The sequence below is a fragment of the Rhincodon typus genome, chromosome 25, assembly GCF_021869965.1.
Source record: "Rhincodon typus isolate 14 chromosome 25, sRhiTyp1.1, whole genome shotgun sequence".
NCBI classification, from domain to species: Eukaryota; Metazoa; Chordata; class Chondrichthyes; order Orectolobiformes; family Rhincodontidae; genus Rhincodon; species Rhincodon typus.
The window spans coordinates 16,631,313-16,644,431 of NC_063356.1; the positions used below are offsets into that span (position 1 = coordinate 16,631,313).

The 13,119-nt window shown below is 42.1% G+C and overlaps 1 protein-coding gene across 4 annotated transcripts in view; it reads right to left on the reverse strand.

The window, feature by feature from the left end:
• camk1gb (calcium/calmodulin-dependent protein kinase IGb) overlaps positions 1 to 10,650 on the reverse strand; it is a 38,000-nt gene extending 27,350 nt beyond the window's left edge. For 2 of the 4 annotated variants that reach the window (XM_048612079.1, XM_020527088.2), the window contains exons 1-3: positions 10,231 to 10,440; positions 9,697 to 9,796; positions 9,314 to 9,429 (exon numbers count right to left, since the gene is read on the reverse strand). In XM_048612079.1, coding sequence (XP_048468036.1) covers positions 9,314 to 9,399 — 86 coding nt within the window. In that variant the 5' untranslated portion in view covers positions 9,400 to 9,429; positions 9,697 to 9,796; positions 10,231 to 10,440. Of the gene's footprint in view, positions 1 to 9,313; positions 9,430 to 9,696; positions 9,797 to 10,230; positions 10,441 to 10,631 lie in introns of those variants that run through there. The other 2 variants (XM_048612081.1, XM_048612080.1) reach the window with 2 other exon arrangements.
• Positions 10,651 to 13,119: the final 2,469 nt, after the last annotated feature.

A 13,119-nucleotide genomic window follows, 5' to 3' on the forward strand; every position in this document is an offset into this window, starting at 1 on the left:
AGGCTTTTCTGATGAAGGGTCTAGGCCCGAAATGTCAGCCTTTCTGCTCCTCTGATGCTGCTTGGCCTGCTGTGTTCATCCAGCCCTGCACCTTGTTGTCTCGGATTCTCCAGCATCTGCAGTTCCTACTATCTCTTGTCTATGTTGGAACTGGGTAGGAGGCTAGACCTCAGTCCAGGCAAATGGGGTACATAATTATATCAGGGGTCCTGGTACAGTCAGTCAGGGGCACAGTCCACACACAGCCAGGGTCTTGGCTAGAGTCAGTCATCAGCTTGGAATGCTCATCATCAGGGAATACATACGATTGCAGTCCAGGGAACGGGAAACGGTCCATCCTATAGGGCCAGCAGCAGCAGTCAGGGGAAGTCATATATCATCAGCCAAACAGTTGCAACATAGTTTAATCAGTCATGTCTAAGGACTTCTCGTTGAAGTCACTTACAGGTAAAGGGCAAATATAGTCCTTGGTGTCTGTCTGTTGATTGTTAAGAAGAGTGCAGGAGGTGGGAGGACTCTTGAGGCATTGGAAGGGATCACTGCCAAAAGGTGGGGGAGGGGGAAGTCAAAGCTAGGACTGTCAACAGGGAAGAAGTACTTGTGGAGATGGGAATAAGGACTGTGACCGAGTGATAGTCGTGTTTATGGAGAATGTGTGGAATGCTGGGGAGTGGGGTTTATGGTAGGCCACAAGACGGCGCTGCTATTGGCCATAATCACCATACCATAGCAAATACATGAAACATACGTTTGCAAACTCCAGCTATTTCATTTGCAAATATTTCTTGCATGCAGAATAGACGTGCTTATGCATCAAATATTGCTCAAAGGCAGATCACACCAGACCATTGGTGCTGGCTAAACTAGCATTGTCATCTTAGTGACACAGAATTTAATGGCAATAACTTAAAAGGGGGTGAATGCTAAGCAAAAGCGGTCCATCATTTGTGGAACTTCCAAGGATGCTACGAGACAAGAGGAACAGCATCATAAGTGTGATGATAGACACAATGAATGCAATGGGAAATGGGATGGTTGAAGTGGATCTGGGATGGGAAGGGAGTCAGAGCACAGCAGGCACTCCCTTCTGATTGTAATATGTTAGTCACTCAGCCAGTGTGACACTTTCATCACGTGGTGCACATGCTGCCATCTGGATCATGGTAGAACAGAAGATAGGGCAGTTGAAGGTGCAGCTCCAAAGCTTGGAGCAGTCTGGGGGCTCCCTCCAGTATCATCCAGGCACAGTGTACCACTTCATTCTGTCCCACTGTGTTCTGCACAATTGGAGTAAGAATTGAGGAAACATGACAGCTGGTGAGGAGCCAGGGAAAGAGGAGTTTTCCAGAAGTAGGATGAAGACACTAAGCTGGAGGAAGGTCTCCTTTTGACAAGGCTGACGGGAGCTTACTGACATCCAGTTCCAGTGGACGAGAGCTGAGTGGTGAAGACCATCATGGACTGTCAATGTCAAGAAGCTATGACTTCTTTTTCATTGTGCGTATGAACCACAGTCTGTACTCATTGGCATTCTGTTCTCTTTCAGTGGTTACGAATAAAATCTCATGTTTGCATTTGTCCATGTGTTTGCCTGTCTGTGACGGTCCCTGTGGACAATGCCAAGATATGTGTGACCACTGGGCTTTGAGTGAAAAGCAGTGGAGATTGGGAGAGGCTGCTCAGATATGATGAGCTTTTCTGGTGCAGTGTCTCTACCCTTGAATCTTAAGTCCCAGGTTCAAGTTCCACCTGCTCCATAGGTGTGTAATAACATGTCTGAATAGGTTGATTAGAAACTACATAGGTGTAGCTCAGAATAGAAGGCCTGGTGATTAAACAGCAATGAGGGTGAGAGAATGGGTTGCAAGCAAAAGGGAATGTCAGCCATGCCAATAATGTGTCATGGGTAGCTTGGCTTTGTGGTTGCTATTCCATTATGCTAACAGTGAGTGGCAACATTGGATTGCCAATGCTTGTTGGTGTGTATGGCAGCCTTTCAAAGATGGTGTAGATACAAGGTATGCCAGTATTTTGGTGAATATCCATTGAGTGATAAATTGTTATGGGAACAGTATGCAGCAAGATGGGGATAAAATCATATGTAAGTCCTCCTTAGGGGCAGGGTAGATAGTTAATGGGAGGATTTGGTGTGAAATAATGAGAAATCTAACCAAGCCTCGTGGTGAGAATTCCTCCAAAAAGAACTTGACCTGACTCATACTTAACCAAAATAAACACAAGATTCATTGCATTATCTTTCTCATTGCTGATGGTTTGCACAAACAATACTATTGTCACCAAAAGAACATAGCTTTGGTGATGTCTACATAAAATATTCTCTTGTCAGGTTCACATGTTTTTACAACTTCTAATTGCCTGATGAAATTTATTTTTAGTGTGTTATACTCCCATACACTGTCAATGAAAGTAAACTTTAATAGGTGGGCATGCCATTAGTTAGTATAGCCCATTCAGTAGCCATTATTTTGAAAAATTCTCTGCAAATTTTAAAACAGCCATCATCCTCCTTCTGTGTTGCTCCTGAACTTTTTTCAGAAATTTGCATGAATCATAGATTAAATACAATGCTCAGAAAGCTTCGAATCATTTAACAATTGTTCTCTTCAGTAAAATTGCTCAACAAGTTTGGTGACTCATTGGTTAGCACTGCTGCCAGTGCTAGGAACCCAGGTTCAATTGCAGCACTGAAATACCAGACAGAATTCCCTTCTCTATCCAAACTATAGATTTGACTTAACTGTTAATTTCAATTCTTAGTCTCCAGAGTCTAATAGCCTCTTCCTTGAGTACTTATACAACTGAGCACAGACTTTTCAGCTTTGAATAACCACCTCATGGTTCTACCCAAACACTTCTGGTATGAAAATTTCAAGTTAAGCCTTTATACTAAGAGGCCCTATTTCCAATTTTTCCAAACCAACTCCTTGCTGCAGAAGAACTACGTTCTTATATCTAACTTCAATCAGCACTGCGAACTGAAACCAAAAGCTTTCCAATCTATGGATGTTTCCCTAACCAAAAGAAAAATAAAACCCCTGATCTTTCTGACTGAAAGCAGACTAATATTCTTCAATTATTACTCTTTCCTCCTGTAAATCTCCCATTAGCACTCTAGGAACTCACTTTTTCATATAGGTTTCAAACATCATGGCTCCAGAAAAACAGATCAATTGATCAGTAATAACACAGTGTGGAACTGGAGGAACACAGCAGGCTAGGCAGCATCAGAGGAGCAGGAAAGCTGATGTTTCAGGTCGGAACCCTTCTTCCTCGCAATGGGATTATGGACATGAAACGTCAGCTTTCCTGCTCCTCTGATGCTGCCTGACCTGTTGTGTTCCTCTAGCTCCACACTGTGTTATCTGACTCCAGCATCGGCAGTTCTTATCTCTCAATGCTTCAGTAAACCTGCTCATACACAAAGATGCACATGCCACTAGCACAAGTTCCAAACTCTAAAATAATTTATATTAATAAATATGTGTAAAAATCACATGCCTTCAACCACAATATAGAACATATTAACCTAAAATATTTCTCTGTATTTCTCTTGTGCAGAACAAAGAGACACTAGTTTAAACCAGCAAGACAAAATGTTAGATTTGATATCAAGAACAACTTCTTCACACAAAGTGTGATTAAGATGTGGAATAAACTTCCAGAAAGAGCTGTGGAGTCAGAAATCCAAGAATCATTGAAGAAACAAATGGATGTTACAATGGGAGTTACAACTTTCGGCCCTCTCTTGATGGATGAATTAAGACAGGCCAAATGATCTTCTTCAGCTGTAATTATTTGTGACTAGAATCATAGGGCCATAGAGTTCTAGAGTCATACAGCATGGAAACAGGTCCTTTGGCCAACTCGTTTGAACCACCCAAGTTTCTCAAAACCATACTAATCCCACTTGCCTGCATTTGGCCATTATTCCTCTAAACCTTTCTATTCATGTGCCTATCCAAATGTTTTTTACATGTTGTAACTATACCAGCATCTATCATTTCCTCCGGCAATTCATTCCACATACAAACCGCCTTCTGTGTGAAAAAGTTGCCCCTCAGGTCCCTTTTAAATCTTTCTCCTCTCACCTTAAAAATATGTCCCCTAGTATTGAACACCCCCATCCAAGGGAAAAGACTTTTGCTATTCACTTATCTCTACCCCTCATTATTTTATAAACGTCTATAAGGTCACGTGTCAGCCTCCTAAGCACCAATGAAGAATGGCCCCACCTATCCAGCCTCTCCTTATAACTCAAATCCTTCAGTCCCGATAACATCCTGGTAAATCTTTTCTGCACCATCTCCAATTTAATAATATCCTTCCTACAGCAGAGTGACCAGAACTGTACACAGTATTACAAAAGTGGCCTCACCAACATTCTGTACAATCTCAACATTACATCCCAACTCCTACACTCAACTGTTTGAGCAATTAAGGCAAACATGCTAAATGCCTTCTTAACCACCCTGTCTGTGACACAACTTTCAAAGAACCATGTACCTCAACCTTCACATCTCTCTGTTCACAACACTACCCAGGGCACTACCATTAACTGTATCAGTCTTGTCCCTGTTCATTTTACCAAAATGCAATACCTCACATTTGTCCAAATTAAACTCCATCTGCCACTCCTCAGCCCATTGGCTCAATCAGGATCCCTTTGAAATCTTAGAAATCTTCTTCACGGTGGACTCTACAGCATCATCCACAAACTTACTAATCATGCCTCCTTTATTCTCATTCAAATTGTTTATAGAAATGACAAACAAAAGTGGACCCAGCACCAACAGCTGGGGAACACCGCTGGTGACAGGCATCCAGTATAAAACAAAACCCTCCACCACCATCATTTGTGTCCTACAGTCAAGCCAATTTTGTATCTAATTGACAAGCTCTCCCTAACTTTACTAATTAGTCTATTATGTCTACCTTGTCAAAGACTTTACTAAAGTCACGTAGACAACATCTACCCCTTTGTCCTCAATCTTTTTGGTTACATCATCAAAAAAATTCAATCAAGTTTGTGAGACATGATTTCCCATGCACAAAGCCATGCTGGCTCATTCCTTATCAGTCCTTCATTACTTTTACATAAAGAGTTTATAGATGACACCAGGATTATATGAGAACAGTGGCAACAGCGCCCTTTGGCCCATTGCGTCCATACCAGGCAACAAGCAGCTATCTATTCTAATCCCATTAGAATAAGCTGTGGCATTTCAACTGCTCATCTAAATACTTCTCAAATGTTCTGAGGGCTCATTTTACTCATATCAATCATTTTGTAATCTACTACTCGAGATGACACTCAAACCAGTCTTTGCAGAATAATAAACTGTTACTTTCATCACATAAAAATACATTGTCAGGACTTCCTAGCCTTCCTTCAATAGCAACATGAATACAAAAGTTGTAAAGAACGACTCAGGCAGATGTTTTTTAGACACAATTTTCCTTACCCTATATTGACACTGCACCATCTTAGAAAAATATACCTTCAATATTCCTATAGCCATGCATTTACAATATCTCACAGCAACATATAACCATATCCTGTAGCCCTTATTGAATGACTGCCTGTTTCTGCATCCTAGCAGATCTATTTGAATCAATGTTTAATAGCTTCTAGCGTACATATTTACATTTAAGTGAAAATGGTGGTGTAATGGTAACGTTACTAGACTGGTAATCCAGATTCTCCTGGGGATGTGAGTTCTAAATCTCATCTTAATAAAAAATAAAAACCAAAAGAACTGCGGATGCTGTAAATCAGGAACAAAAACAAAGTTGCGGGAAAAGCTCAGCAGGCCTGGCAGCATCTGGCAGGAAGGGTCACCGGACCCGAAACGTTAACTCTGTTTTCTCCTCCACAGATGCTGCCAGACCTGCTGAGCTTTTCCAGCAACTTTGTTTTTGTTCCTAAATCCCATCTTGCTGGCTGGTGGAATTTAAGTTCAAGTAATAAAATCTGAAATTGAAAAATCAGTCTTACTAATGACAGTGGTAAAGTTATTGTTATAAAATTGTTGTAAAACCCATCTAATTCACTAATGTTCTTTCGGGAAAGAAATCTGCCATCTTTATCTAGTCTGGCTTACATGACATTCCAGAGCCATAGGAAGGTGAAAAGGCCTAATACGGCATTAGGATGGGCAACAGATGCTAGTAAAGCAACACCTACATCCTGTCAAAGAATGTTATAATTTGTTTTCTGTACTGCATATCAATTTTTTTATCTTATGAATTATTATTTGTGGGCAAAACTGGTAAGTAATTAAGACAAGTGACAAAGTCCTTCTGCCACAGAATTAAATGGAAACATCCAACAGGCATAAGAAGTGGATTCAAAGTCAAGGACGAGAGTAAAGAGGGCAGAATGAACCTGTAACCTTTTAATTTTAATATTAATTCATAAACAATGGTAGAATACTTTTCAGCAGTCAATAAAAGATTAGGTTTGGGTTGCAGCTTATTAATAACACCTGCAGAATTTTAAAGAAACTAAGGAAAAATACATTCAGAGATAGTAGGAACTGCAGATGCTGGAGAATCTGAGATAACAACTGTAGAGCTGGATGATCACAGCAGGCCAAGCAGCATCAGAGGAGCAGGAAAGCTGACGTTTCGGGTCAAGACACTTCTTCAGAAATGGGGGAGGGGAAGGGGATTCTGAAATAAATAGGAAGAGAGGGGGAGGCGAATAGAAGATGGATAAAGGAGAAGATAGGTGGAAAGGAGACAGACAGGTCAAAAAGGCAGGGGTGGAGCCAGTAAAGGTGAGTGTAGATGGCGAGTTAGGGGGGGATAGGTCAGTCCAGGGAGGACGGACAGGTCAAGGGGGCGGGATGAGGCTGGTAGGTAGGAGATGGGCGTGGGGCTTGAGGTGGGAGGAGGGGTTACATGGGAGGAAGGACAGGTTAGGGAGGCGGGGGGGCTGGGCTGGTTTTGGGATGCAGTCAGGGGAGGGGAGATTTTGAAGCTTGTGAAGTCCACATTGATACCATTGGGCTGCAGGGTTCCCAAGCGAAATATGAGGTGCTGTTCCTGCAACCTTTGGGTGGCATCGTTGTGACACTGCAGGAGGCCCAGAATAGACATGTCGTCTGAGGAGTGGGAGGGGGTGTTGAAATGGTTCGTGACTGGGAGGTGCAGTTGTTTGTTGCGAACCGAACATAGGTGTTCCACAAAGCGGTCCCCAAGCCTCCGTTTGGTTTCCCCGATGTAGAGGAGGCCACATCAGGAACAGCGGATACAGTATACCACATTGGCAGATGTGCAGGTGAACATCTGTTTGATGTGGAAGGTCTTCTTGGGGCCTGGGATGGGTGTGAGGGGGGAGGTGTAGGGGCAGGTGTAGCACTTCCTGCGGTTGCAGGGAAAAGTGCTGGGTATGGTGGGGCTGGAGGGGAGAGTGGAGCAGACAAGGGAGTCACGGAGAGAGTGGTCCCTCCGGAAAGCAGATAAGGGTGGGGAGGGAAAAATGTCTTTGGTGGTGGGGTCGGATTGCAAATGGCGGAAGTGTCAGAGGATGATGCGTTGGATCTGGAGGTTGGTGGGGTGGTACGTTAGGACGAGGGGGATCCTGTTTTGGTTGTTATTGCGGGGAGCGGGTGTGAGGGGTGAGTTGCGGGAAATGCGGGAGATGTGATCGAGGGCGTTTTCGACCACTGTTGGGGGAAAGTTGCGGTCCTTGAAAAACGAGGGCATCTGGGATGTCCGTGAGTGGAATGCCTCATCCAGGGAGCAGATGCGGCGGAGGCGAAGGAATTGGGAATGGGGATGGCAGTTTTACAGGAAGGTGGGTGGGAGGAGGTGTATTCTAGGTCGCTGTGGGAGTCGGTAGGTTTGAAATGGATATTGGTTTCCAGGTAGTTGCCAGAGATGGAAACAGAGTTGGTCCAGGAAGGAGAGAGAGATATCAGAGATGGTCCAGGTGAAGTTAAGGTTGGGGTGGAAGGTGTTGATGAAGTGGATGAACTGTTCGAGCTCCTCATGGGAGCACGAGACGGCGCCGATACAGTCATCAATGTAACGGAGGAAGAGGTGGGGGATAGGGCCAGTGTAGCTTCGGAAGAGGGATTGTTCCATGTATCCTACAAAGAGGCATATCTGTCTGTCACAACACATGTCTGGGTTCTTTTACCATGCCAACTAATATTTTTGGTCAATTCGCAGTTGTCTGGGATGACATACGAACCTGTTAATTCGAGATTAACAGCAACATTAAACAGGAATATAAACAGCTATTGACATCCTTAATGCAGGTTTGTCAGGAAATAATCAGTTGCCATAAATTCCCTGCTCCGCACTGAGAATAGTTGTGTTTAAAAAGGTTCTGCTTTTGTAATAGTACCCAAAATATGGTTAAGATCTTTGAATTTCATGTACTGGAGAGAAAAAACTGAGAGCAGGGATTTTGCATTAACATCATCACTGGATTGTTGCTACACAGATAGAGTGCTGGTCTCAGGGGACTGATTGTATCTGACAAGTGGCAAGGCTGGCTCCCAGAAAAGGACATACGCGTGACATACCAGATGGTGGTAGATAGAAATGTACAACCCAGTTTTATACAGGACTTTGGAAATATACACAGATAAACCTGTGTACAAATCAAGCACACAGAATCTAAGCCCTTATAAATTGACTGACTCATCATTAGTAAAGTGGAAAGCAGTTGAAAAGTCCTATATTCGTTTTAGAAGCAAAACAGAAAAATCAACTTCTGAGGAAGGGTCACCGGACCCGAAACGTTAACTCTGTTTTCTCCTTCACAGATGCTGCCAGACCTGCTGAGCTTTTCCAGCAACTTTGTTTTTGTTCCTGATTTACAGCATCCGTAGTTATTTTGGTTTTTAGAAAAATCAACTATCTGATGAAGTAATATATTTTTCATTGGAAGGGTTACATGATATTGTCTATTAAACAAAATTCAAGGTAGATCTGCCCTTCTATGTATAACCTATTAATAATGGGGCTAAAATTAGGGTACTGTCATGGCGAATGCATGCCTCCCCTGTTTTTAAATACTAGTAGGTACATTTCCCAGGAGTTGAACAGGAGCTCCCTGCATTGTCCCTGTCATTATACCCGAACTGTACCCAATGACTTCAGGCTGAACACTTGGCGGCTGTGGCAGCTTCGGTGGAGTTTACATTTCACGTCACTCCGAGAAAGTTCACGGACCTACAACGTTTCTCTTTCCGCATCTTTGACCTGGTGAGTGCTTCCATTGTAACTGCAGTTTAGTGTGCATTCCCAAAACATGTCTCAAAGCGAAACTACTTACGACCCCAGCCGTTCCATTAACTGGAAACTGTCGGTGATGTTCAGGGTCTGTTTCTTCCAGCAAACACACTCCTCCTTGCGGCCCATCGTTTTTGACAACCGTCAAACTAGGCACCTCTGGCCAAATAGAAAGAAGGCAGGTATTAACTGACAGAACAATTCCCAGGAGAGAAAACAACATTTCACGTGATAAGAACCACGAAAATGCGCCAAAATCCGACCACCTAACATTCGCGAATAAAACGAGACGTTTCAAAGTTTGTTTTCAACATCTGAATAGCAAAGAAATTCCCCTTTGCCCGGAGCAGGAGTCAGCTCGCCTGTTTGAATTCTAGGAAACAGTGACATTTAATAAATTGGGATTTCAAGCGCTGGGATACTTACCAAAGATTTTGTAGAAAAATGGACCAGGACAGTAAGGGTCCTGCCAGCAATCTGTCTGCTATGGTCCCTCGCCCCAAATCCAGCTCCTTCTGTGTCCCTGCTGAGTATTAATTCAAAAAAAGATTACAAAACAAATCCAAGCCACTAAATTACAGATCAGCGCCTTAGAGGGGAAGGTTAAGGTCAAGTTAAACACATAGCAGGAGGAGAGGGAGATTTTGATGTGGGGAGATGTGGAAAGTCCCAGTAGCTTATAAACTATGACAAATACATAGCTTCTCCAGCTTTACACTTGTTAGCTTCCCCCAGATTCATGTTATGGATCCGTCAGGATCTCGGTAATAGCTTGCCATAAGCATTAAAGTATCCTAGCTCTATCTTTTAAAACAAATCTTTGTTTTGTTTTCTGATTAAGTCTATGCTTTTTTTTCTGACTTTTTGCCGACTATCAATAAGCATTGGAAAGATACGAGAGCCCCAAGAAATAAGTCAAACACCCTCCGTTTTATAGTCAGGAATGTTTTCTGAGGTTACCTGCTCCTGACCATGACATCAGAGATCGTTCCTTTACACCCAATCTTCAACATTCTGCAGAAGGCAGTCCCAATCCCAGTTCCTCTATAAATTTACCACAGTTAGAGCTTCTGCCTATTTGGGTGGAAAGACCAAATACCGGATTGGTTGCGTGTTGGATCTCACCAGATCCACGTAAAAAGAAAGCATTTCATCCATCTCACAGTCATAGAGTTGTACAGCACAGAAACAGACCCTTCAGTTCAACCACTTCATGCCAAACATAATCCCAAACTAAACGAGTTCCAGCTGCCTGCTCCTGGCCCATGTCCCTCCAAACCTTTCCTAATACTTCTTGTATATTCTTCAAAGGATAAAACTCAAACAAAACAGGCAAAATTAGCTTAATCTCTATTAATTACCTTAGATCAGGTGTGGCAAAGCTAATTTTGCAAATAAGGCCTCTCATTCCAATTGCACGCACCCACATGTGCTAGAGACACATATCCTGTGGAACTCGGACTGAAAATTAGAGACCATGTAGGTGTCAATTGAAGACAAGTTAGAAGTAACTGTCATGCAAGTCACAGGCATGGCTCCTTTCACATTATAGCTTGTCCAAAGTAACTCAAAATAGATCAAAAGCATGATGTGTTTATTTTTATGTTTATGAAGGGGCTAAGATCAGCATGTGCAGAAATATTTGCATAAGATTTATAGTTAGGATTACAGTTAAATGAATACAACTGTGGATCTGGGTCAGGAATTTCGTAATATGAAAGTTAATGGTATTAATTATTTATCTTTGGGTCAGGTATGATCTTGCATGAAGTAAGATATAATTTCAGCGATTGTATGTTAGCATTACTGGGCTCAACAGAAGAAAATCACATTCAAAGCGACAAATTAATAGTCATCTGTTAACTTGTAATGTTTGCTGTGCATGATTACAGGGCAAGTGTATATATTACAATTATGTATATGGGTCAGATAATTGAAGAATTTTATCTGTTTTAAGGACAAAAATAAGCTATTAGTTTTAATGCAATTTTTAGTAATAGTTCCCTTGTGACATGGCAGTACTGATGTTTTTACAACACCAAAGAGGTCATTTTATTGTATACATAAACAGAAGGAAGGTACTTACAAAACTATTATTCAGCAACAGGTGGAAATCTCAAGTGGATATCAATTCATAAATATGCACAGACATAAGCCTGGAATTTCCACACTTTGGTTTACAACACTTCCGTCCTATTGAAACAAACTTTTTGCCCAACAGAGGCATTTAAACAAGCCACCCAAGGCTGCAGGGCAAGAGCAGGAAAGTGGGAATAGCTGGAGAGTTCTTTCAAACAGTCAACAACAGCACCAATGTCTGTACACCTTCCATTTGTGCTGTACTGATCAATGTTTTTTTTTGCATTGCTATTTTTGTAGATCATGTGTAAATTCATGGGAAATGGGTACACATCGGAGCTGTGCAGCTATAACAAAAAAAGTATGATGCACTCATATCAGCAACTGATAAGGAGACAAATGGATAAGAGAAATGATGCTTGGCTCTTTCACTCTTAATTAACCTCACTGCATTATCCATCCTATTTTGTTAAAATTGAATAGCATTAATGCAGGCAAGCTCTATTTCTACAAAGGAAAACAGGTCAGGGTACCATCCAGGGGAAGAATATCAAAAGTTAAAACTCCCTATCCTCCTAGAGGAGAATGAAGACAGGAAGTACAGAAACCTGAATACAATTCCTTTAAGTCACTCAAATGTATCACTTGTGTCACAGAGGAAGTTCCCCAGTCAATTGCCTCAATCTCCATATGACAGAATGGTGTCAGAAAAAGTTCAATCCCATCAGCAAGGGTGTGTGACATAGGGTGGTACACTGGGCACACTTTCCATTTCTTCCTTGACCATCCTGAGCATGCCCACCATCATCCAAGAAACCCTTCCACAACTGACTGGCTCTCACAGGCAAGTGACAGGTGACAGTTCACAGAAATAATCAAGAAGTATGAGGAAACTCTGGCAGCACTTTTAAAAAGGTGCACAAGCTGTAGAATCAACTTTTACCTAAACAAAAGTATATGCGCCATTTTTGCAGCGCTGATCAAACAAAGACAATAATGTTCAGTTAAATAAAAGAGGACAAACTTCACAACTACTCATAATGCTCATTACTACACAGATTATTAGTACCATAGATATAAATGTGAAATGAAACGGAAAATAAAGCAGATGCTCACTTGCGATATTTTGGTTCAGCTAAAGTCTGAACCAGATTTGTCACTAAGTCTGATGTCCCAAGCTTCCAGCAGTGAGCATAAGCTACTAAATTCCTTTTAATCTTAACTGACCTACAAACAGCTTTGGTTACACAGAGCAGCAATAATCATAGGAGCTGCTTAGGCCATGGTTCGGATTTTACATAGCAGCAATGTTCAGAGTCAAATAGGGAAACCAGGAAAGTAAACAGCAGCAATGGTGATACACAGAAAAAAATAGTGTTGATTCGGCAGTAGACTTGAAAATAAAGCTGTGAGCAATTTGGTGCCTGTTTTAACCACCCTGCTGCCTGGGCTGGGCATTGGGGCATATGATCTAGTAAGAGTTAGGAAGTACCTGGAAGTAACAGCCAGGAATTTCGCTAAATTACATTCTGCAGGATGGATTTTTGCTTAAATCTACTAAGAATGGCAAGGAGGGTACTGTCCATTGCATGGGACACCCACAATTTCCTTGCAGTGCCAGGAACAGCAAGGATAGCACCACTTGTTCAATGTAAGGTACCAGGTTTCTCATGGCCCTGTCTGGTGGTCCTGCAAGGGAAGCTATATGATTTTTTTGGCAGGTATGGTTTAATACAGCAATTAGGTCTCAATTGCCTTGAAGCAAGACAA